The sequence below is a fragment of the Cannabis sativa genome, chromosome 1 (assembly GCF_029168945.1).
Source record: "Cannabis sativa cultivar Pink pepper isolate KNU-18-1 chromosome 1, ASM2916894v1, whole genome shotgun sequence".
NCBI lineage: Eukaryota > Viridiplantae > Streptophyta > Magnoliopsida > Rosales > Cannabaceae > Cannabis > Cannabis sativa.
The window spans coordinates 2,197,574-2,220,133 of record NC_083601.1 but is presented as its reverse complement, the minus strand read 5'-3'; the positions used below and the strand labels follow the sequence as shown (position 1 = coordinate 2,220,133).

The 22,560-nt window shown below is 31.4% G+C and overlaps 1 protein-coding gene across 2 annotated transcripts; it reads left to right on the top strand.

Moving 5' to 3' along the window:
* Window positions 1-278: 278 nt before the first annotated feature.
* On the top strand, window positions 279-21,895 carry LOC115704978 (derlin-1.1-like). 2 transcript variants are annotated; one of them, XM_061102410.1, is made up of 7 exons: window positions 279-524; window positions 763-898; window positions 20,387-20,460; window positions 20,635-20,728; window positions 20,828-20,956; window positions 21,073-21,233; window positions 21,323-21,454. In XM_061102410.1, exons 1-7 carry the CDS (start codon window positions 508-510, stop codon window positions 21,330-21,332), a joined length of 621 nt encoding a protein of 206 aa, XP_060958393.1. In that variant the 5' UTR covers window positions 279-507; the 3' UTR covers window positions 21,333-21,454. The 2 variants fall into 2 exon arrangements, with proteins under 2 accessions (XP_060958393.1, XP_030488056.2); XM_030632196.2 differs by having other exon boundaries at window positions 284-524; window positions 21,338-21,895.
* Window positions 21,896-22,560: the final 665 nt, after the last annotated feature.

Genomic DNA, 22,560 nt, shown 5'->3' with positions numbered 1-22,560 from the left:
TAAATTGTAAAAAAAAAAAGACTATACATCCAACAACACGTGGCATACAATTTAAATCGAATGTTGAAACAAAAATATGAGACTCAATATTAAATAAAAATAATAACAATATGTTATATTGAATACTATAAAATGAGCATTGCTATTGGACATTAATAGTGCTTAGCAATTTTTAAATGTGTCGTGTTGCTATTAGCTAGCAATACTTTAACTTATATAAAACCCGATATTAATATATAAAAAAATACTTATACCACTAGTACTTTTTAACATTTCTCCCATCAAATACCCCTAACAATTGTCCTGAAATAATTATAGGGAGAGCTAGAGAATTGTCTGTATTGATTACAAAATGTAAAATTAAATAATTAGTCTTTCTTTGGAATTGCAGTCCCATTATATTTCGAAAACAAACACTTGACTATAAACCAACCTATACTCTTACTTACACAATTGGTTTCCATAAACATTATTCACTCTATTCATCTGTCTTCACAGCCTCTTACAATGTCTACACCATTAGAGTAAGCTCTCTCTCTCTCTCTCTCTCTCTCTCTCTCTCTATATATATATATATATATAAATACACACATAATAGTAGTATATACTAGTATATGCATTTGATGTATGATGATATGATTAAGAAATCGTGATCAAAAGAAGGGGCTTTTTTATTTTTTATTTTTCTTTCCCTTATTGTTGATGGTATAACTAATTTATCATGAATTTTCTGGTTTATTTATTTATTTATTTTGAATGTAGATATTACAATTCTCTACCGCCAGTTAGCAAGTTCTATGGAATGGCCTGTTTAATGACCACGTCAGCCCTGTATCTCCAACTCTATAATCCTTGGATCATTGCACTTGATTATACCCTTGTCATAAAAAAATTTCAGGTATAGATACATCATCCAAACTCAATTCTTTATTAGCTACTATATATTTACCTAATTTATTAATTGCTAGCTTCAACAATTGGCCTGGGCCTTAGAACTTTTGTACTCATAAAACATATAAATCTTCATATCTATATACAAATATGTTACAACGATCAATTTGTGAATTAGAAAATAATGAAGCCATCAGCCTCTAATTATTTGTACATAATGTGTCATGGGCCTTTAACTATGTGTTTTAACCACAATTACAAGTAAAATATATCTAGATTGCAAATTTAAATTTGGATTGTAAATATCTAATAACTTTCTAATAAGGAAATTATAAGGTTATTATTGAGTTATTATGCTTGAGCAGGTCAAATAAGACCCCAGCCACTTAACCTTTTCAAATTTCAGGGACAACATTACTCATTAACAAAATCAATAAAAAAAAACTTTATCTATATTAAGTAAATTAATTTAGGTAATTGGATAAATATTGTGTTTGGTGTAATTAATAGGGTTGTTCATATAAATCGGAAAATTACGGTTTAAATCCGGACCACGAAAATTTGAAGTTTGAACCACTGTAAATCGTAAACCGTAAACCGAAGAAACTGTTTTTGGTGGTTTGGTTAATCCGAACTATTTACGGCGTAATGATTCGGTTGCGGTTCATAATAAATAGTTAACGGTTAAACCGGACCAGACCATTTACAATAAATAATTGATTTATATATATATATATATTTTATATATGACTATATGTATAATTTTAAACTTTTTTTGTGTGTCAAGTTTTTTATTTTATGAATTTTGATTTTTTTATGTTATGTTTGACTTTTGAGAATACTTTTATATTGTTATTTATAGGTTATAGAGTTATTACTTATCATGTTAAATACATATTTTGAAAAATAAAATTAAAAATTTAGTAAAAATAGTACAATTACTTAAAAAATATGAATAATTATAAATTCCACTTAAACCGTGGTTTCGAACCAAACCAAATCGTTCTTAATAATTTAGTTTGGTTTGGTTTAAGAAATTTATTGATATGGTTTGGTTTCCAATATTCAAAAACCGTTATACTTGTTTGGTTCGAAAATTATGAAAATCCAGAGCAAACCAATCCGTGAACACCCCTAGTAATTAAAACTATATAAAAAAAATTAAAACATACCCATGTTTGATTTGATTGATTTAACATGCTTAAGCTCCACATGTGATCAGCAACAACAGTAAGTTCTCATACTCATAAACAATTATTGAGAACAGTTAATTAACTAATTATTCAGTTAGAAAAGTTAGTTAAAAATACAATTAGAAGGTTATTAGCTTTAGTCTTTTACTATTTTGACTGAGCTATTGTCTATGAACTTCTGTATTAGCCTTGTTAATTGTAAGCAAAATCATTTTCTCCATTTTTGTTTATGTGTCAACATGGCATCAGAGCTAGAAAACCTCTGATCTGTCCTTGATCTTTGTCCTCGTACTTCGTCATCACCATTTTTTGCTTCTCTTTGTCCCTTACTTCTTTCAACAATGTCTAGATCATCTTTAGTTACAGAGATACAAATTACAGAGAATTTATTTCGTTCAAGCATTTCCTCCAAACTCGATGAAAACAATTTCTTGTCATGGAAACATCAAATTCTCACTGTCGTTCATGGTCATCATCTCCAACAATTCTTTGAACCTAACTCTACTCCTTGATCCCAAGTACGAGACTGAAGCTAATCGTACAAGCAATATAATTTCTCAAAATTACATAGAATGGGAAGTACAAGATCAACTCCTTCTTTCATGGATACTTTCCTCCATAAATGATGACCAAATGAATATACACATGATCGGGCATGAGACCTCCACGAATGCCTTGATCGCGCTTTAAGAATTCTTCACAAATCAAACAAACTCTAAGATAAGTTAATTCAAGACTCAACTTTATAATACTAAGAAAAATGCTTCCTCCATCAGCAATTACTTACTGAAAATAAAATCAATTGTGGATCTGCTAAATGCCATTAGCCATTCGTTCTCTATAGCTAATCATGTGGAGGCCATTTTCAATGGTCATGGACCTAAATATGACATCTTCTACACCTCCTACAACATACATAAAGAAAAATTCACCATTGCTGAGCTTGAAGCTCTTCTCATGGCTCAAGAAGCACGTATTGACAAAGGTATAAAGGATCTTGACTAGGACTAAATATTGGGCGGGTTGACCACGGGTTTCAAGTTGACAGGTTTTGCGTTCATATGATTCGGGTTAAAAAAAAATTGTACCCGAACTTGGCCTATTTACGTGTTGCAGGTTGCCGAGTTTTGGGTTCACGGTTGGCGGGTTAGGGTTGGGCGGGTCAACAGGTTGACCCGATCAACTCGGTTAAAATTTTTTTTAACACTTTCCTAATTATCTATAAACATACCTAATTATAAATAAACATATAACTAAACCTAAATGCTTACATATTATATATAAATATATAACAAAACCATTAAATTTAATGAGACATATATACATATAAACTTTCAACACATAGAAGAAGTGTATTTATATTGTATTGTGTAATTTTTTTAAGAATAGAAAATATTATTATATTTGAAGTCCAATGTATGTAGAGTACAAACTTTTATTATTATTTGAGGTCCTACCTGAAACTCGGTCACTTGAAAAATTAAACTCGAAACCCGCCTGAAAGGTGTACCGGGTTGAACCCGACTCACCCGAATTGAAGGGGATTCTTTAAATTTTTGGGTTAGTCGGGTCGGGTTCGGGCAGGTTGGCCAGGTTCGGGTCAAGCTCGGTAAAAGTGCTCAGCCCTAATCTTGACATATCCTATACAGAAGCCAATCTTGCTCACAATGGAAGAGGAAGTTTTTCAAACAATCGAGGAAGCTATAGTGGAAATCCCCCTTCAATGGACAACAAACTCAAGGCTCATATAACACTTCTCGTGATGGCTCAAATAATCATGGAGGCAGAGGCCACCCTAGACGTGGAAGATGAACAAACCAACCCTAGCAACAACAACAAAGACCTATTTGTCTATTGTGCCCAAAGTTAGGTCATGTTGCTCTTCAATGCTACTACAAGTTTGACAAGTCATTTCTTGGACCAACATCGTTTAATACTCCTCCTTCGAATTCCTCTACTGGAGCACCTCTACAAGCCTTGATAGCCACACCTAACACAGTCCAAGACTCAAATTGGTTCCGTGATTTTGGTGCCACGAATCATCTCACACCAGATGCTTAGATCTTGGCAAGTAGCTCAAAATATATTGGTGAAGAACAGGTCATGGTTGGAAATGGTTTAGGTTTTCATACTAGCATTGATCATTCTGCATTCAATTCCTCGTTTCATTCTAAATCTCTAATACATAAAAATTTGTTGCATTCCAACAATCACTAAGAACTTTATGAGTGTTTCTCAATTCGCCCATGATAATAATGTCTTCTTTGAATTCTACCCTAACACCTGTTTTGTGAAAGACCATGTATCCAAGAAGATCCTTCTACTTGGCAAGCTTAAAAATGACATTTATGTGTTTGACCACACTCAAATCAGTGATCTGTATGCTCCATCTTCATCTGGACAGTCTTCACCAAGTTCCTTCCCCTTCAATATTGTTGCTTTTCTTTCTGATCAAAATGTACCTTCTAATCTTCAACTTTGGCATAGTAGGTTGGGACACCCAACCACTACAATTGTACAAAAAATAATATCATTGGGTAATGTTCCTTTAAGAAATAAAACTATTTTTGACTTTTGTCATGCATGTTGTTTGGGAAAATCTCACAAACTTCCCTTTCCTAACTCAAAAACAGTTTATACTCAACCATTGTAAATGATTTACATTGATTTATGGGGCCATGGCCCTCACACTTCCTAGAATGAAAATAACTATTATATTACCTTTATAGATGCATACATTAGGTATACCTAGCTATATCTACTCAAAACCAAATCTGAGGCTTTCCCAACTTTTCAAATATTCGAAAAGCAGGTGGAACTTTAGTTTAATTTACCTATAAAAGATATGCAATCTGACTGTGGAGGTGATTTTAAACCCTTTGATAATATTTTGAGTAGTGTTGTATCCTCCATTTTCAATCTTGCCCTCACACACATGAACAAAACGATGTTGTGAAAAGAAAATACAGACACATAGCTGAGATTGGCCTCTCTCTTCTTGCTCATGCACATATGCCCTTAAAATATTTGGATAAGGGCTTTAGAATAGCTGCATATCTTATCAACAGACTACCTTCCCCAAAACTTGGTCCATATTCTCCCTTTTAGATTCTATTCCACAAAGAACTTGATTACACCTCTCTAAAAGTCTTTAGTTTTGCTTGTTACCCTAATCTCTGACCCTACAATAAATGAAACTAGATTTCAGGTCCACTTTGCACATTCCTAGGCTACAATCTAGTTCATAAGGGCTATAAATACTTAAGTTATGATGGGAGAATCTATTTGTCTAGATATGTCACATTCAATGAATATATTTATCCATTCAACACTTATTCCTTCATGCCTTCTCTCTCTTCTGCCTCAACAGAGTCTTCAATTCCAACTACATCTCCCTTAAATATTCCCTCACCTCCCCCTCTTCCCTCATTCTCTAGATACAATATTTCATCATCTGTCAAATGACCAACATAATAATATGTCTACCACTAATACCAGCACTAGTTCCTCTAGTGTTTCTCCTTCTTTGCATACATGTACCAATGTTCCTCCAGATATTGCAACTGATGCTGCACCATCTACTGCAACAACTGCTTCCAGTGACATTCCCACACATGCTGCAGTCTTAAATGATCCTATAATAGCTCTAGCTAGGGTCTATTCTAGCCATACATAACCAGCATCTCGTGCTCACCAGGTCTAAGAATGGCATTATAAAACCCAAAATCTTTATGACAACTATTGTGCCTATCAAAGTTGCAGAAGCATTACTTGATGCAAAGTGGAACTCAGCTATGAGTGCCCTAAAAAGAAACAAGACTTACACATTTTTTCCTCTACTTGAAGGTTGCACCCCCATTGGTAGCAAGTTTAAGGCTCGATTAGTGGCAAAATGGTACCACTAACAACATGGATTCGACTACTTTGAAACCTTCAGTCCTATAGTCAAATTCGGAACCATAAGAATTGCTCTAACTTTGGCCTTGTCCAAATCTTCGAAAGTTCATCAGCTTGATGTTAGCAATGCCTTACGAATGGGGAACTCACTAAGGAAGTATATATGCAACAACCACCTGGCTTTGAAGATCCATCTCAACCTCAAGCATTTTACAAACTTTTCAAGGCCATCTATGGCCTCAAACAGGCACCAAGAGCCTGATTTTACAAACTAGCCTCATTTCTAATCTCATTTTGTTTTCAATCGTCTAGAGCTGATCAATCTCTCTCTATTAAACATCACCTTGGTCCACAACAACCATTCTCATCTATGTGGATGAAATTCTTGTCATAGACAATTGTCATTCTCTCATAACAACATTAATTTATGATCTTCACAATATTTTTTTCTCTAAAAGACGTAGGTGAAATCAAGTATTTCCTTGGAATTGAAGTCCTCCACACTGATCAAGGCTTGCATCTCTCATAAACAAAGTACCTGAAAGACTTACTTCTCAGAGAAAAAATGCAATATGCCAAGCCTAATTCCACCCCCATGACCTCTGTTCTTACATTATTAGCATAAGGAAGTGATCCAGTCGAAAATGCTCAATTTTTACAGGCCTGTTGTTGGAGGGTTACAATATTTAATAGCACTCGACCAGAGATAGCCTATAGTGTTAATAAAGTGTGCCAATTCATGCAAAATTCCCTCCAATCTCACTGGTTTGCAGTGAAGAGAATACTCAAATACTTATCAAGAACAACGGACTATGGCCTTCACATTAAAAAATCAAGTGCTCTCGAGCTGGTGGAGTTTTGTGATGCTATTTGGGCTACTGATGAAGTAAAGTCTAATTGCTTGGGAATCCAAGAATCAACAAACAGTATTGAGGTCTTTGACTCAAGCCGAGTTTCGAAGTCTTGCAAGTGACAATAGAGATCTTTTGGATCATCTCTACTCAGTGAATTAAAAGTGACTCTTCCTATTGTTCCAGTAGTATAGTATGATAATCTTAGCACTGTGTTACTAACAACAAATCTAATACTTCAAACTAAGCATATTAAATTGGATCTCTATTTTGGAAGAGAAAAGGTTTTGAACAAGGCTCTTGAGGTTAGGCATGTACTAAATAGCTGATTATTTAACCAAGGCTATCCCCAACTCCAGATTTTCTCTTCTTAGAGATAAACTCAAAGTTAAAAGCTCTTCTACCTTGTGTTTGAGGGGGGTTATTGAGAACAGTTAGTTAACTAACTATTCGATTAGGAAAGTTAGTTGAAATACAGTTAAAAGGTTGTTATTAGCTTTAATCTTTTATTATTTTGACTGACTTAAGACTCATTGTATATAAACCTCTATATTAGCCTTGTTAATGGTAAGTAAAAATATTATATTCCTCTTCATTTTGTTGTGTTTGCTACAATAAACGACATATATGTCGTATACTGTAACAACTACATTTTCTTTTCTTTTCTTTTTTATTATTTTATTATATTATGTATTTAATAGCTTTATTTATTTTTATCTTAGAAAAGAATATATCGATACACCCTTATTTATTTTGACATCCGAAAAAAAATTTAATTCATTTTTTACACTCCTGTATGTTGTAATTATTTAAGGAATTTTGTCATATTTTGAGAAATTTAGAAAAATTTAACATACCAAAAATGTGTTTCAAACAATTTATTGTACACTTAATTCTTTTATCCGGATGTAAGATAAATTGTTTGAATATTGTTCTTATATTATATTTTTAGTATAAAAATTTGTGGCAAAACCCCCTCAACTATCAATTTACTTGCAAAAAACCATCCAACCTCATATTTTGGTGGGAAAACCCTCCAAAGTACTGTTCTGTTTACATTTTTAAGGTGTCGTCTGTCCAGCCTCGTTAAGTCCTAATTTTGCCCACGTGGCAATGACAAGTCAGTAAAAAATTATCCTACGTGGCAATATTTTACAAAATAAAAATAAAAAATTTAAGAGTAATTTGCGGCAAAACTCCCCCAACTATTAATTTACTTGCAAAAAACCATCCAACCTTAAAGTTTTTTGGATGGTTTTTTGCAAGTAAATTGATAGTTGGGGAGTTTTGCCGCAAATTACTCCTAAATTTTTTATTTTATTTTGTAAAATATGGCCAGGATAATTTTTTAGTGACTTGTCATTGCCACGTGGGCAAAATTAGGACTTAATGAGGCTGGACAGACGACACCTTAAAAATGTAAACGGAACAGTACTTTAGAGGGTTTTCCCACCAAAATATAAGGTTGGATGGTTTTTTGCAAGTAAATTGATAGTTGGGAGGGTTTTGCCGCAAATTACTCTAATTTTTAATGTTATGGTTAGAGTTATTGTGGACATTGTCTCACATGGAATAAATGGTAGAGAATTGAGCCATATATAAGAATATGGGCTACTCCACTCATTGCCAATTGGTTTTGAGATGGAACCCCATGATTCTCAATATGGTATCAGAGCCATATCCCTTTGCGGGCAAGTGATCCTATCCGATCCGCACCTATACAGATAGTGACCATGTCCACTCTGATACGGTTCAAGATTGATGAGCAAAAAATAGCCATCATCTTGAGGGAGAATATTGTGGGCATTGTCCTACATGGAATAAATGGTAGAGAATTGAGCCATATATAAGATCATAGGCTACTCCACTCATTGCCAATTAGTTTTGAGATAGAACCCCATGATTTTCAACAAGAGTAAAAAGAGTTTTTGACACTAAATTTAATGTTAGTGTAATTTAGTGTTAAGGTTGAAGATGCTTATGACATTTATTTTAATTTACAATGTTTTTTTTTTTAATTTATTAAACTTTTTATATACGTTTCTAATTTTCATGATAATAAATAAATATAAAAACAAGTGCAGACTTGATTAGTTCAGATTTTTTTTTTTTAATTTTAATTTTTATTAAGAATGTATATTAATCCACACAAATACAAACTTTAAATTTTTTTTATCTAACACACTAATGTGAATTATCTATTCGTCTCTATTTTGCATATTGAATGTGGATTAGATTAGTCAAATAAATTTTTGAACACCCTTAATTGTGATCTTGCAATAGATTCTAACTCTGGTTTAACAATTTGACAAAAATTTCTTTTCTTTATATATTAGTAAAATTATGTAATATAATCGCTCTTTGATTAATTTAATTTTTTTTTAGTATTATAATAAATAATTACTTAAAAATATAATTTTCTAATATATTATTATTAATAATTTTATTTATTAAAAACTAAATACACAATTTTATTAATTATTATTTGGAATTATTTATTAAGAAGTTTAAAATTTAGGGTAATTCTACAATGCACTCCCTTAAAAGGGATATACTGATACACCCTTTACTTATTTCGGCATCTAGAAAAAAAAAATTAGTCTAATTTTTTTCATATTCATGTACGTTATAGCTATTTAAGATATCTACAAATTTGGAAAAATTCGGAATAATTACAATATAGAAAATAAAGTTCAAACAATCTATTATTTTACACGTGTATAAAATAAAATAGTCACGCGTGCAACACACTGTTTGAACATAGTTTTCGACGTGTTAAACTTTTTCAAATTTCTTAAAATTTTGCAAGATGTCTTAAATAACTATAACGTACATGACCATGAGAAAAAAATTGACTAAAAATTTTTTTTGGATGCTAAAACAGATAAGGGTGCATCAATATATCCATTTTAAGGGGGTGCATTGTAGAATTTTCCTATTTTTATAACAATAAATAAATAGGGTGGTGTAGAAAAAAATTACGGTGTTCTCCATAAAGCATTAGTTTCATATCTCGATCATTCAAAATTATTGTTATTATTGTATCTCACTTGTTGTCTCATTGTATCTCACTTATTTTCATAATCGTATCTCACATGTTGTCATCATTGTATCTCATTCCTTGTCATTATCATAGTTCACTTATATAGTCGTCACTATTGTATTTCTTAAATCTATATCTTAACACTACAACAAATCTCTGTATTACCGGTGGAGACATCCGCCGGTATTAATAGACCAGACCGCTGAAATCCGCCGGTAATTATCCGCTGGTATTAATTGGTCGCTATAAGTGACTATTAGCGACGAAAATGGTCTTTCGCCGGTAATAATATTAATACCGGCGGATTAATAGGTGGGGTCTACCGGCATTAATGTCTGCACTTTTACACGCAGATGCATTAATACTGGCGGACCACAATCAGTGTTCCGCCGGTATTAATATTTTTAAATATTAAAAAAAAATTATTTTGAATATTTATATAATTAAATTAATTATAATTATATATAATAATTATTTCATAAATACATTATTAATTAGAAATAAAACATTAATATTAAGAAATTAAGCATTAATATTAATTTGTCCATTACAATATAAACTATATTATCTTAAATAAAATTAGGAAATTGTCTTTAAATAAACTTTAAAACATAAAAATTGACATAATTAAAAAAACCTAACTATCATTGTTCAAATCAGTATATTCTAAAAATTCATCTGCATTCGAGCTAAGTCTTGAACCATCAAGATTATCACGGGATTGAGCCAGCGGGGTAGGGTAATAAGGTAACGTTGTCCAGTCTGCGGTGTAGGTAAGATCTTCACAAATTGTCGAGTCTGCGGGCGAACCAAAATAGGTTGTTGCTGACTCTGCGCACTGAAAATCTGACCATACATAGGTTGTTGTGGAGATCCTCCCATTTGACCATACACAGGTTGTTACTGCAACAATGATCCACATTGACCGTACATAGGGTATTGTTGTCGGGATGAGCCTCCAATATTGCCAACCATAGGTTGTGTCTGAGATCCTCCTGCGACATCCGAAAAAAATATAGGAGGAGACTGTGAGGGAAGCCCGAACATGTAATGTAACTGAGGCGATTGTGAAGAGCCAGTAGACATGTTGGGAGAATTTTGTTGTTGTTGTTGTTGAAAGAACTGAGGCGATCGTGGTTGTTGTTGTTGTTATTGTGGCACTGACGTTAGAGGGGGGCTGAACTGGACGCGCTACCTTGCGGTTGTGATGGTAAAAACTTTTGTAAAAAATTGTCAAACCGCGGGTCATGTAGAGACGCATCACTGGAGGTGCCAGACTGATCAATCTTATCACACATTTTTAACATAAACTCGGCGAAGACTCCCATATCTTCCGGAGTAATGGATGAAGTTGGTCCTTGTGATTGAGCTCGACTTTGAGTACTAGAACTTGTTTCTGAGCTGCCTTTCAATTTATAACCCAGTTCTCTTAGATAGTCTGACTGGCTCCCAAGAACTTTATTCATAGCTTTTAATTGCTTGTATTTGCTAGCAGACCCATCGCTGGAATCATCTTCTATATCCGTCATGCTAGGAACATCTTCAAGCATGTTCTCCTGATCAAATAAAATATTAGAAACACAATAACAACATCATGCATTAATTGTAAAAATATTATTAAAAAACATATTGAAACTTACATGTAGTTCTTTGCATGTCTCGCTAATCCAAGTGTCTTCTGTCCCTTTTATGAGGTGGCCTCTCTTCCAAGTATGAATTGCGTAGTCTTCAAGGACGTCCTGTTCAAAAATAGAGTTAGTTTGTGTTTAGTAAAAGAAATTACTAATAGAAAGTTGATAATTTTACTTACAAATTCAGTACGAGACGCTGCCATCGACCTCGAGCCTTGCGTGGACAAATACTGCATTTCCCCTCTATTTTTCTTGTTTTGATTTGAACGCGCAATGAACTTTGGGCTCAAAAATAAGTCAATGATTTGCTTCCAGCTCTCTGTAGTGCAGTGATCAGGTACAGCTTCAATAACACTTGTCAAATCTTTTGGATCTCCAGAATAATGTTCCTGAAACCACGTGTGCCTGATATTCTTTCTCTCAGAATATCTTCTCTTCATCTCATGATAAAGAGTTCTCATCACTCTTTCAGGCTCGGGATGGCCATCAATATCGTACAAATACTACAAACAAATAGTATTTGTTAAAAAATTATGTATTAATTGAAATTAAATATTTGAAACATTAAACTTGTTAATGTGTTTTACCTTCATTTTTTTTACAATTTGGTCTTTAAAGTGTTGAGGGACTTCATTAAAATTCAAGTAGTGTCCTGACAACCTAATTGTGACCTCAACACCCATTTGACGTACAAAAGCTTGATTTTCCGTACCAACCACTTTGCCTGTCACGGCATCAAGTTTTAGTGGTAATAAATTTCCTGCATCCCGCCTTCTTTGTTCAACATCCAAGTTGGTAGCAAGGCCACATCCCCTTCTTCTTGGCGGTGGAGCCGTTTAACAAGTCGGCGGTACCCTACTAGGGTCCGGTGGATCGGTATCACCCCCGTCTCTACCATGATAAGTTGATACATCAGCTGACATTACTTTTTTTTGAAAAAAAAAATATTTCATTTATAAGTAATAGTAACAATAATTTAAAATTAATAAAGTTAACTTGAAATAAAAAATATTAACTTGAAATTAATAATTGTATGTATTACAAAATAAAGTGATTGAAAATTAATCATCCATATCACTATCATTATTAATTAAACGATCATTCACATCATCTTCACACAAGTCAACTAAAATTTCTTCGTCAGATTCTTCAGTAGCATCTTCGTCGTCCATGTTGCGGTCATCTTCGTTAACATGCAAACTTGGTCATTGCCAATGTCCATCAGAGGTTGATTAGGTAGCAAAATTAACTCCCCAAGATCAACTGTTAACACAAAATTGGATGAGTTGGTGCCGTGTACCAAATCAGTTTCGACATTAGCATCATCATCCACGATGTCCCAAATTTGTCGGTGATTTACATTCTCAACTATTTTCCAATTTTTCCCTCTCAATAAATCATCGAGATAAAACACTTGCTTTGCTTGACTAGCAAGTATGTATGGGTCATCTTTATACCATACACCACTGACATTAATACTAGTGATAAGGTTCTCGACGATTATTTTCTTCCGTCTTGAATTTGTATTGTACCCCTTGCACTTAAATAATGTGACAGAGTAAACACCAGTGAAGGTTAACTTTAGCACTTCAGTGAGTGTGCCGTAATAATTAAAACCTTCTGTTCCTGCCACAAACACTCCACTATTTTGTGTGGTCCTCTTCTCATCTCGTTTTGTAGCCATAAATCGAACTCCATTCACAATACATCCTTCATAGTAAGTACCTAAGTGATCAGACCCGGATGCTAAAGCTAGCAACTCTTTGCCATTCTCTAATGATCTAGACTTGTGCAAGTCATACATCTATAAAAATAATTACCTCATTAGAAAATGACAAACACCACTTAAGATAATAAACCTTTACTACACATATATATTCACCTTCTTGTAAAACTACAGACAAAAATGTTTTTTGTGTAGAACATTATGATCTCCATTTGGGTAATTTTGTCGGATCACTTCCAAGGGTTCACTGTAACATCAAATAGATTTGAACTGATTGATTGAAATTTAAGGTGAAAAAAAAAAGAAAAAATTAATAAAAAAAAAAACTCACTCTAAGTAAGCTTGAATTTCAGGTGAATTGTTGAATATATACCACTCTACTTGTTCACGAGATGCGCGAATAAGTGGCCGGAGATTGCCTTTTGTAATGGGTCGACATTGAGATTGAAACACAGAAAGCTTTCATGGGACAACCTCATCTTCATTACGATCAAGACGGTTAAACCTTATTTCAACCCCCTTAAAATACATTGAACAAAATGTCAAAGCCTCATCAACAACGTAACTTTCTACTATCGACCCTTCAGGACGTGCTTTATTTCCTACGTAGTTCTTCAATTTTTTCATGTACCTTTCAAATGGATACATTCACCTCATAAAAATAGGTCCACCCAAAATTGCTTCTTCAGACAAATGAAGGACCAAATGAATCATTATGTCAAAAAATGCAGGAGGAAATATGGACTCCATTTTACACAAGATTAAAATAAGATCTTGTTGAGCAACCTCCATGTCTTTAACATTTATAGTCCTTGAACAAAGTTGCACAGTTCAAAGATGGTGGTCGATATAGCGTTAGGGAGAAACTTGTGAATACCAACAGAAAGTAATCGTTGCATTATTACATGGCAGTCGTGTGACTTCAATCTGATGACATTTGTTAAATTTTCATTTACTTTTTTTTTTTTCAAATTTGAACAAAAGCCATCGGGAAATTTCACATCCTTAATAAATTTACAAAATAGGATCCTATCATCAGGTTTAAGCACGTAAGGTGCATGAGGTTTCAACATCTTCCCCCTCTCATCTTCATAAATCCACAACCATTCTCTGATTCCTAGCTTCTTTAAATCGTGTCTTGCATTGGTAGTGTCGTTGGATTTCTCATTGTCCAAGATTGTGCCCTAAACTATCACAAACATTCTTCTCAACATGCATGACATCAATATTGTGTTTAAGAATATTTGAACACCAATAGTCAAGCTCGTAGAAGATGCTTTTTCTCCGCCAATTATGATTTTCTGCAACTCGCCTACGCTTCACACCACCAAATAGCTCATGATTTCCTGGGAGATGGGGTGGGAGTTTGTTTACTTGTTCTAATACTTCTTCACAAGTAAAGTGTCTTGGAGGAGGTCTTCTCTCAATTTGTCCGTCAAATTGAGTATCCCTTCTCATTCGATGGTTATTTGGCAAAAATCTTCTATGACCTACGTAAGATGTCTTACCAATTACTCGAATAGAAGATGTATCTTCATTGCAAGTGGGACAAGCTTTGTATCCCTGACCACTCCAACCAGATAAATAACTACGAGCACGAAAAATCATTCATTGTCCACAGAAGAGCTACACGCAACTTGAAGACAGTGTTGGTTCGACAATCTCTCGTACCTACTCCGTTAACCCACAACTCCTTCAACTCATCCACCAAGGGTCTTAAAAATACATCTATGTCCAATCTCGGTGATTTATCTCCAGGAATAAGAATGGTCAACATAAAATTATTATCTTTCATACACAACCAAGGTGGAAGATTATAGTTCGCCAAAACTACAGGCCATATACTGTAAGCTTGGATCATGTTGCCAAATGGATTAAAGCCATCGACAGCTAAACCGAGACTGCACCATCCACAGGGTGTCGCATCACACCCTCATCTTTTGATTTACCACTGTGGTGCCATACCATGTATTTTTCCGTATGCCTTGAAGTATACAGTCTCTTCAGTCACAGAATTAACGGATTGTAACGCATCACCTTATGAGGCACCTTTTTTGCTCCTGAATTTTCTGAAGTTATCCATCTACTAGTGCCACAAACTGGACATGAATCTTTATTTGCATGTTCATTGTAAAATAAACAGCAATTGTGCTTGCACGCATGAATTGATTCATACCCCAACCCTAATTTTTTCAATCTTTTCTTGACATCATAATAGTTTGATGGAATTTTATTTTCCTTTTGAAAAACTAATCTTAATAACTTTAGTAATTCATCAAATATGTTGTTAGGAATCTTTCCCCTAACTTTCAAATGCAATAACTTTGCCATAAAGTTAAGAGAAGATATCCAATCACAACCTGGATACAACTCGGCCTCAATCTCTTCAAATAATTCGTCGCGCCATTGATTTGCATTTAACGGTTAGGTACCTACACGTGGATATAATGGATTATCATCAATTTCGAATGACAGCTGAAGGAAGTCATCCACTATCGGAATCATCTCATCAATTTCAGGATCATCATCAGCGGCATCATGGTCATTCATTGCATTAGTGGCACTAGATTTTGCTTCCCCGTGGTAAGTCCACTTCTCATAACTAGTAAAAAAACCCCAATCGAATCTGTGTGCTTTCACAACAGGTAAAGTTTGAAGCCTATTGTTCACACATCTTACATAAGGGCAGCTAATTCTACCATCACAATCTTTACATTTCGAGGTCATCTCTAAAAATACATTTAGACCATCTCAATATTGTGGACATCTACGATTTCGCAAAGTGGTCCCACTTGTCGATTGTCATCTAAAATTTTATGAAGACATAAGATTTAATAATATAAAGAAAAATTAAATGATAAAATGTTATGCTATTTTATGATATCTTATGCTATTTTATTAAAAAAATTACATTATTATTTTAATATAACTTACACAATTATTTATATATTATTATAATATTAACATTCATTAATAAATATATTTTCTATTTTTAATTTTTAAAGGAATATTATTTAAAAATATTTTCCTATATTGAATCTTTTTTTTTTAAAAAAAATATAATTAAAATCGTAAAAAAAAATTTAATTCTTTACATCAAATTTTTTTTTTGCTTTTATATTTATTTTTAAAGTAAATATTACAAAAAAATAAAATTCATTTATTAAATTTTTTTCAATTTAAAAAAATACATTATCATTATTAATATTTATTTTTTACATATTTAAATGTTAAAATTTCATTGTTTAATTAATTTTTTATATTTAATTATTAAGTATTTATTTCATAAATTTTTTTTGTAACTTAAATTTTTATTATTAAAAAAATTATAATTTAGATTTTAAAATCTTATTTAATAATTTACATGAAAAAGTTTATTTTTTTGTATGTTTTATATTCATAAAAATTAATTATGTTTATTAACATTTATATAATTAATGTTAAAAAATATTTTACATAAGCATTTTTTCAATAATATAAATTTATCGTGATTTTCTTATTATATTTTTTAAAAATAATCAATTATATATTAATTTTATAATTTTGTACATATTTACAAGTTGTTTATTATTTTAAAATATTAATGACATAAAATTTCTTGAAAAAATTAAATAATAAACTCTATAAATTACATTTACTATTACATAATATATATATATATCACGATATATTGTATATATTGTATATATAGTATACACAGTATATATACTGTATACACATTATATATAATGTATATAATGTATATAATGCATATACAGTATACAATATACAGTATATACAAAATATATATTATACAATATACAGTATATACAAAATAACAGTTAAAATTATACTAAACTATAAATCCTAAATCTCTATCAATATATAATACATAAGTGTATATATAAATTTTTTAAATATAACACATATATATATGTCATATTTTTGCAGAAAAAATATTATTTTTATGAGATATATACACAAATATTGTAAGAACTAACCTCCAAATATTTAGACCACCGACCGACCCGGCATTTTACTCAGATTTCTCCTCCCCACTGACTATTTATCTCAAACTTTAAAGATGGAGAAAAAATTAGATATTAAGAAAAAAAAATAACAACATGTGAAAAGATAAAAAAGAAAAACGAAAAGCATTACCGGTGCACTGGCGGTTGACGGGCGGTGCACTGGCGGTGGACGGGCGATGCACTGGCGGTGCCGGGGAAAGAATGGCCGGAGAAGTGGGGAAGGGGCGGACTGTGTTTGAAAACGGGGAAGGGGGAAGGTGGAATGGGGAAATGAAATGGCAAAAATAATTTTCTGAAATGGGGGTTGGGGATTCCGCCGGTATTAATCCCCAACGGTCAGAATCCTCAATTAATCCCGGCAGGTCCCGCCGATATTAATGGGTTTAAATTTTTGGGCTGTAAAAATCCCGCTCTCTTTTTTCGAGGCGGGATTCCGCTGGTATTAATGCCTATCCGCCGGTAATTTCCCTATTATTAGAGGCGGGTGGGGTCCGCCGACATTAATATACCGCCGACAATATCCTAATTTCTTGTAGTGTAATCTTAGATTTTATCTAAACTTTTAAATATTTTTTTAACATTTTTAAGACAATAGAGAAAATTTATTAGTTTGTTCTGTTATTATTAATTAATATATTTTAAAAAAATAATTATTATTTTTTAAATATCTTAATTTAAAAAAAAAATGTGACATTTTAGTATGAGAAATGTTAAAAGGCAACCTTTCGTGGTATTGATGTTAGTGTAATTAAGTAGTAGGTCTCTTATAACTTTAAAAAATAAGATTTATGAAATATCGCTAACCAATTGTAGGGTGCCACATATGAAAGGTGTTGGGCACCACTGGTGCCTAATAACAATGCTCTTTAATTATAATTATGTGATACTTGATATTCAAGTTATCATTTAAAAAAAACGTAAAGTAGACTTTCGTCAAAAATTAATTAATATTTTTAATGAAAAATTTAAACGTAGTAAAAAGCAATTAAAATAATATTTCAAGTATCACATAGAACTAGTTATTTTATTAATATTATTATTATATCTTTTTTTTTAAAAAAAAAGCACATTGGAGTTATTATTTTTATATTATTATTATATTTCTTTTTTAAAAAAAGTCAAAATATTAAGGTTGTATATTATATTATTATTAGTATAATTTGAGTTTTATGAAATTATTTTTGTATTTTTTATAGAATTAAAATTAAAAAAGGGAGAGCATTAAGGAGAAAAGAGAAAAGTAGTTTTAGAATAATTTATATGAATTTAAAATTAAAAAAATAAGAAAATTAAAGAGAGAAATAAAAAATAGTTTTAAAACAAATTTAGAGTACCTTGTTACCGTTTTATGTCTCTACTATATACTAGGTGAATGTACGTGCCGAGCCACGTATTGCTAGTTTCATTTAAGATTTTGAATATATTTTATTTTTAAAGATTACAAATTTTTTGTTTGAAAAAATTAAATATTTATATTTGAAATATTATTTAATAATGTATTAAAAATAATATTAGTGTAATTATAAAATTGTAAATAAATTTATTATTGGAGTAGTAGATTATTCTATTTAGTTCTTTTTTTAATATAGCATTGTAATGTAAGTTTATATCTATAAATATTCTGTAAATAAGCGTGAGGTCTAGAAAGTTAGTTACGATTTAAATTTAACGATTTAAGCCAATAATATTCTGTAAATATTATTGGTGCTTATATCTAGACTAGAAGAGAGTTACGTGGCGAGCCACGTAAATATTAGTTTTATTTTAAGTTCTAGGGGTTTTTGTTTAAGAATTTAATGACTAATTGTAAATTATGTTATAAACGATATGTTTTATAAAACTAATTGTTAAGAATGTCATAATTGTGTATATAAACCTATAATATACACATTGTTATTCAAATGCTTTATGTTATAAACGATTTTTTTTTTTTATATAGAGTTTAAATTTTATATTGATGATTGTTATTTAGGGTGGGTATTGGTGTAGTTTTTTTAATTTAAAAAAAATGGTTTAATTTTTTGGGTTTAAAAAAAAAATCTTGTAAGCCTAATCTGTTAAGCTAATCGTGTAACAATATTAATATTTGTTAATTTTTTATTTATTTGTTAACGTTTAACTAATAAAAAAAATATCAAACATTGGAGATATACGGTTTGTTATGTTAGAGAGATATGTGGCTAGAATGATTTTTTTTCTTTTTTTTTAATTTAAAAAAAGATTGTTTAATTTTTTGGATTTAATTATTTGGTTTAAACGTTTAAAAAAAGATTGTTTAATTTTTTGGGTTTAATTATTTATATATTTTTGAAAGTTAACGGGAGATCAAACCTATCGTTAAATTTAACAGAATATTCTTTTATTTTTAAAGTATATTCTGTTAAACCAAGAAATGCCGTTAGATAGACACTTTTAATATATAAAGATATAAAGTAATCGTAATTGTAATGTAAGTTATGTGTGGTTTTTATAAATTAATTGCATATAAAAATTATTAATATTCTCCAAGATAGGTTTGTTAGAGAGATATGTGGCTAAAATGATTTTTTTAATTTAAAAAGTGATTATTAATATTTAAAAGACTGTTTAATTTTTTGGGTTTAATTATTGGATTTATTTGTTAACGGGAGATCAAACTAATCGTTAAATTTAACAGAATATTCTTTTATTTTTAAGTATATTCTGTTAAACCAAGAAATGCCGTTAGATAGACACTTTTAATATATAAAGATATAGATATAGATTTATGTATATTGATTGATATTTTATGTATGTATATAAACGAAATTTATGATTAATTATATTTGATTTAAGTTTTAATAATTTTTTGGAATTTCTTTTTTATTTTTTAACTTTTTAAAAATATTTTATATTTTTATAGAAAATTAAATTAAAATAATTGTAAAATATTAATTTGTAAATTTATATTTTTTTTATAAAAAATTATTAAAAAAATAGTAAAATAACAATTTATAGATTTATACTTTAATAAAATATTAAAATTGAGAGAATTAAAGAGAGAAGTGAAAAATAATTTTAGAGTGATTTTCGAATGTCATGTCACCACCTGATATTTCTCCTTTATATATATTTTTTAAATTTATTTATATATATATATTGAAAAATTATTTATGCGAATTGCAGGTGTGGAGGCTTGTTACCAATTTCTTCTTTCTGGGGCCCTTTTCAGTTCCATTTGCTTTTGATCTAATAATAATGTAAGAGGGCCAAGCGCTACTATATCTTTTATCACTATTTTGATAATAGCCTTTGTCATAATAAAGATATGTAAATTAAAAAATGGTATTTATGAACTTGGGCTTAAATAAATAAAGTGAAATACTCTCATATTTCAATGACTTTGTGTGCTTTGATTCTTGATTTGCATATAGAGCTAGATATGGTGTGTCCCTAGAGAAGGGAACTTTTGACAAGAGAACAGCAGACTTTGTATGGATGTTTATCTTCGGAGCATTGTCACTTTTGGTAAGGAAAAAAAATGACAATATTTTACAGTCTCATTATTTTGTGGCAATGAATAAAGTGATTTAATATGAGAAATTACGATAACCAATTAATAATCAGGTGATGGCTATTATTCCAATATTATCATCCCCATTTATGGGAGGCTCACTAGTTTTTATGATCGTCTATGTATGGAGCCGTGAATACCCAAATGCTCGTATCAACATATACGGTCTTGTATCATTGAAGGTATCATATTCATATGTACAAACAATACAACAATTTCTTTTTATTTTCTAAGAAACATGCCTTTTTTTTTCTTGCTATATAATATATATATATAATAAAATTCGTTTGTGTGATAGGGTTTCTATCTTCCATGGGCAATGCTAACACTAGATTTACTATTTGGAGTGCCATTAATGGAAGACATTTTAGGAATGGTGGTAGGGCATCTCTATTACTTTCTTACGGTGCTTTATCCTCTTTCTGGTGGGAAGTACATTTTCAAGACTCCTATTTGGGTGTATCCTTTAATTTATTTTTCTTAGTAATATAATTTATATAATGCATTTATGTCATGATGAAGTAAAAAGAGTTTTCTTAATTAAGGAGTGAATTTTAATTCAGTCATAAAATAGTGGCATATTGGGGTAAGGGAAGTCAAATGAACTCCCCAGTGGAGAGAGATCCATTTGCTGGAGTTGCCTTCCGAGGAAGAAGCTATCGTCTCAATGGGACTCCAACAAGGCCCGCCCACCATGGCCATCAGGATCAGGATCAGAATCAACGCCCTAACCATCAAGCTAATGACAATGGGGGAGTTTTTCGTGGAAGGAGTTACCGCCTTAGTGGAAATTAGGGAAAATTTTATTTTTATGGTTTTTAAGTATAAATTTATAAGATACTAAAGAGCAATGTTTGCCTTTCAAAGTTGCTCTGTGGCAATTTTTCTTGTTTTTTTTTTCTTTTCAGCTGTTTACTTTCACTTTTTTGCATTTTTCTTCCTGTAACCACCTCCGATGTCTTCCAGTAACCACACTAATCCTCCCCTGTTGTCATCCCTTCCCCTATAACTATTTTTCTCTTCTTAACTGATCTTCAACCTATCACCCTGCTCTATTTCTATCTCTTCTATTTTTTTGTTTATTACCTATTCCTACTGGATGTGTAGTAATTTTCTTTCCACTTAATGGACTCTTTTCTGTTAGAATACTGTAAACTCTGAATATAGCTCTAATTAATTCAAGAGAATCAAACAATAAGATTAAGGAATAGCGGAAGCGTACCGGAGTCCATAGAATCGATTTTAAATGATCTTTAATTGGTATGATCTTCCAATTTGTATCAAATCCTTTTTCTGTAACTTGAGTTTTCTCTTGGTGATGGGGATACAAGAGTGAAAAGATACGATGCAAATGGGGACCATTACCCGTTATATTACCAACAGACAAACCTGTTGGTAATATTTATTGACTATTTCTATTTGGCCCCTCATCAATATAGAAATTGTCTAATTGGTATCCACATATTAAAATCATGACAATCATGCCCTTAAGTCATAAACTTTATTCCAAAATAGACCACATAAATTTGACTTATTTATTTGATGACCCAATACACATTTTATATATACAATTGTGACCCCAATAAATTCTAACAATCTCCCACTGGTCACATATGTATACATATAAATGTGTTAACCTTATTGAGCTCATAACTTTATCATCATAACCATAGACATGTGCAATCTCATCCATTAACTATATCAACATAGGATCAAAGCGATTTTCGTTGTATCAATCACAACTAAACCCATCAATGGTCACATATATCAACATAGCCAAATGACA